Raw genomic sequence first — 4,196 nt, 5'->3', positions numbered from 1 at the left:
CAGTCGCAGGCGGGTCTTGGGTCCAAAGTGGCTGGTGACCATGACGCGAAGCCCAGCCTCCGGAAACCTGAACTTGGACGGGCTGGCGTTCATGATTTCGTCCACCATCACCACCGAGCCACGACTGTAAGTTTTGGTGGGTTTCACTGGTGGAGGTGGAGGGAGAACTTGTCACACGAGCACAGAACACAGAACGGCAGTAGTTTGATTCATTTTATCGTCATTTAAGAGCTGCGCGGCTGCTGAAGTTCTTCGTCAAAGTGCTGGTTTGTAAATGTGATGATGATGAAGCGAGTCGTGAATCAATTTTACTTCCAATAGCTAAAGGGCAAATTAAAAGCTAACCAGATGAATGGAGCTGCTGTTAAAGAGACGAGGGCATGAAGAGAGACGTGTGAAGGGTCCATTTTTACTCGTCAGTTCTACAGATTTTTACCGAGAATAAATGGACCCTCAGGATTTTCATGACAAGAGTTTAAACTGAAAATTGACACTTTGCAAAAAATTAAAATCCATATAAAATCTGTATAAATAATACAAAAACATGTGTTAAATCAATGCCTAAGTGTTTTCGGCCTAGAGCTCCTCTGCAGCTTCTGTTAATTCTCTCTCCTATCACTTGCTGCCTCAACAGAAATCCACTGATCAATTCTGATTAAAAGTAATGGAGGACAAATAAGCATTATTTATCCAGGAAAACCAATTCCAAAGGGTCATCATTAACTTGGAGTTTCAAGCACTGCACGTCTTATATTTAGGTTAATTAAGATTAGGGCATTATGTCCTCTATGTCCCATTTACATTTTTAATTTCTTTGTAAGTTTTTCCTACTTTGCAGAAATTTAAAGTTTGCAAGTTCCAGACTGCAAGTATTCCATTTTTTTTTTCAGGTCATTTTGCAACTATTTATGGAAACAACGCAAAACAAAATTCCGTGTCATATATTTGTTCTATTATTAAAGGTAGAGTTGGACTGAATAAGTAAATAAGAAATAAATGAAGCTCAATGCTGCAGCGTTGGCACTAATATTTCAACCCCACACCCTACTTACCCACTATATTAAGGAATGTAATTTCTTTCCTGACCAACAGGGGTCCTCCTTTCACATTGAGCTGTGTATTTAACTTCATACCAATTTTATGAGACAAACGCGGGGCAGAAAGCCCCTGCAGGACTCGTGGTCCTCACAGGATTTTCTACTTTGTGCTTAGAAATTCTCTCATACTCCGGAGCAGCTTTGAAGTTTTTCTAACGTTAAAATAATGTACGACGTTCCCTCGCCCTGACATCAAACTCACCATCGCTTCTTTTTAAAGAATAAATTAAAATATTACTGGCCTCCTCATTTACTTTACTCACAACACCCCCTAGAGGGAGCAGACATTAAAACCATCTGCAGTACATTAATGTGAGTTATTATGCAAACAGGAAACGCATGGAAAATTAACAGTGTAAACAGAGCTGCTGTAAACATTTCCTCTCCTGGAATTCATCACCACTTCAGGACCGAGCGGGTCCACGCCCCAGAGGTTGGCAGCAGGAGAGAAGTAAGCAGAAAGAAGTGCGCGCGGCGGCAGCACGACACTGTTGACAGTAAAGCAGGACAAGTTTAGTAAGGCTAAACAGACAGGCATGTTAACACTGAGGCAGCACAGGTGTGAAGAGTTAGTTTCTGCTCCTGGGTTAGAGACAAATAGAGAGCGTTTTTTTTAATGTAGAAAAATCAAGAAATAGATTTTAAGGTCCAAAATGTTAGCCAATCACAGACATTCAAGTCAGTCAAGGTTTTAGAAAAACAAGTGACGTAGGAGAATATTGAATTAGTCCAGCAGGTTTTAGAAAAACAAGTGACGTAGGAAAATATTGAATTAGTTATTAATTAATGATTAATTATCATCCAATTGGTTGGATGTTAAAATAGACTGTATGTGTAAATGAAATCTACAGACGCTGACATCAGTTAGGCAGAAAAGAGTCGAAGCTGCAAACTGAGAGAAAGAAACACCGACAGAGAGAGAAACTCTCACAGCTCAGGAAAGTCAATCAGCAGCAGAGAAGAGTTCTGATGGTCCAGCCTGTCTGGTTAACCTTACCTGCCGACAGTAACGGCACTGACTGGTCATCTTCCAAATCACAGTCATAACTAGTATTACCGTCCTCCATCTCACTGCTGGCCGCCGCGTTGCCGTTGGCCACGTTCTTGCTGGACTTCCCCATGAAAAACCGCTGCATGCTGGAGTTGAATCTGGTAAACAGACGGAACATAATCCCCGGCTACGTTAGACATAGTGGAGTGAAAAGGACGGGTGAGACGAGGGAGGCAAAAAAAAAACATGTTTACAACTGAGGCGGGATGAAAGACTTTGAACTGGTTTGGAATAATAGCCAAAACAAGAAAAAGTGCTGACATGTCGAGTTTACGGGGGAGGCGGCCCACTTTCTACACACACACACACACTGCATCAGCACCAGTGCTATCACAGCCAACAGAAATGACTGGAATTGTTTGGTGTTGGAGCAGAATTTAAAAAAAGTCCTAAATGACGACTGGAGTAAATCACAGGCTTTTTTTTTTTTTTTCATCCGTGAGCTTCACAGACGAAGCTGATCAGAAATTCAGGAAGCTGCTGCTGCAGCCGGTGCTTTGAACATAATGTGGAACATCAGAGGAGCTGTGCAGTGGTTTCAAATCTCCCTCCCTGTTTTTGTCCTCAACTCCACTGGGATCCTGAACGCACCACGACGACTCACGACTGACCCATTCAAAGAGCAGCCCGTGGGCTGCGTCAGTGCTTCTCAAACAGAGGAGCGGGCCTACACCACAGGTGTGTCGGTGTCATGTGATCAGTAATTCCTAGTACTATTCCTAGTACTATGTGTACTACACACTGATGATGTTTACGTCGTCCCTGCACCGTGAGACTGATTTCCTGATTTTATTTATATGAGAAGTTATTCCTGCAGCAGATTGTTGTCATTTCAAAGTTTGACTGTGTGACTTTTGAAAGAAAAAGCCAAACTAAGTGAAGGTCACCTCAGATCACTGGTGGGGAGACACACACACACCACCCACAGGGGTGAGCAGGTATTTTTAGGAGAGGACGGAGACCTGACACTGGTCTGGTTTCCTACAGAAACCACTTTCTCCCAAACAGACGAGGGCGGAGTGGAGTGATCTGGGTAAGCCTGTGATCTCAGCTGCTGCAGAGGGAGAGAGATTAAACTCTAATGGCAGAGAGAGAGGCAGAGAGAGAGAGAGTACTGCCACTGCTGCTGCGTCGTGCTACACAGATCAGCAGCCGGTGGCACGGGAGGACATGGCTGGTCTTACATAGTTGGCTGTGTTAGAATTTTAATGTGATGTGACAGAAAAATATCTTCTTGTTAATTCCTTTCAGAATAACTGTAATAAAAATTTAACATCACCCAGTCGACCAATAAAAAACACCCTTTTCTAATTACCTCACATTATTGAATATATTTACATTTACACATTGAACATTTGAAGACAATTATGTCGGCACATTATTTTATTAGTATTTAAAGTTTTAACGACATTGAGAAGCAAGTACAGAAGTTACAACTTGGCCAATTAAACACTAAATTTTGTTGAATTAAAGATGCGTTCCACCGTAATGAACTGGATCAGTTTTACATGGTTAAAGAGACACTAAAAGAGAATGATAATAAAGAGTAAAATGACCTGTGGTTTAACCTAAATAACTATAAAGAAAGTAGTGTTTTGTAGTATTTCCTAGTATTATTTATATGATCTTTTTTTAATTGTTGTTATGGTTGTTCTGTTTCTGTTCATATTTCAACAACACGGTTTATTTTCTTCTGTTTGCAGCATAAATCACATTCTCACAGTAGCAGAGTAACAGAAGTGTTGAAGATACAGGATCAGTTGATCAAGTGTGAAACTTACTTCATGACCAGAATATATCCAGCGTACATGAGCACCAACACCAGACTCTCCCACCTGAAGACGACACAAAAGACACAAAAGACACAAAAGACACAGGGACAAATGAAGGTTTGTACAAGAACAGTTGTTGGGTCGACTCTCAGTATCAGACAGGGGTCTTTAACATGAATCGACGATGGCCTTACCAATAAATCACTCCATCATAGATGAACTGAAAAAAACAAACAATAAATTACAGGTTTGAAATTATAGGTTTGATGTCTGTCA

General features: G+C 41.2%; 1 protein-coding gene across 1 annotated transcript in view; it reads right to left on the bottom strand.

Annotated features, from left to right (window-relative positions):
- slc24a4b (solute carrier family 24 member 4b) overlaps nucleotides 1-4,196 on the bottom strand; it is a 31,679-nt gene that overhangs the window by 6,957 nt on the left and 20,526 nt on the right. The window contains exons 7-10 of the mRNA XM_025057062.1: nucleotides 4,115-4,140; nucleotides 3,930-3,983; nucleotides 2,095-2,246; nucleotides 12-146 (exon numbers count right to left, since the gene is read on the bottom strand). Coding sequence (XP_024912830.1) covers nucleotides 12-146; nucleotides 2,095-2,246; nucleotides 3,930-3,983; nucleotides 4,115-4,140 — 367 coding nt within the window. The remainder of the gene's footprint in view (nucleotides 1-11; nucleotides 147-2,094; nucleotides 2,247-3,929; nucleotides 3,984-4,114; nucleotides 4,141-4,196) is intronic.

Source organism: Cynoglossus semilaevis, chromosome 7, assembly GCF_000523025.1.
Source record: "Cynoglossus semilaevis isolate Cse_v1.0 chromosome 7, Cse_v1.0, whole genome shotgun sequence".
In the NCBI taxonomy this organism is placed as follows: domain Eukaryota; kingdom Metazoa; phylum Chordata; class Actinopteri; order Pleuronectiformes; family Cynoglossidae; genus Cynoglossus; species Cynoglossus semilaevis.
The sequence above is the reverse complement of the archived record's forward strand: the minus strand, read 5'-3'. Positions and strand labels throughout refer to the sequence as shown.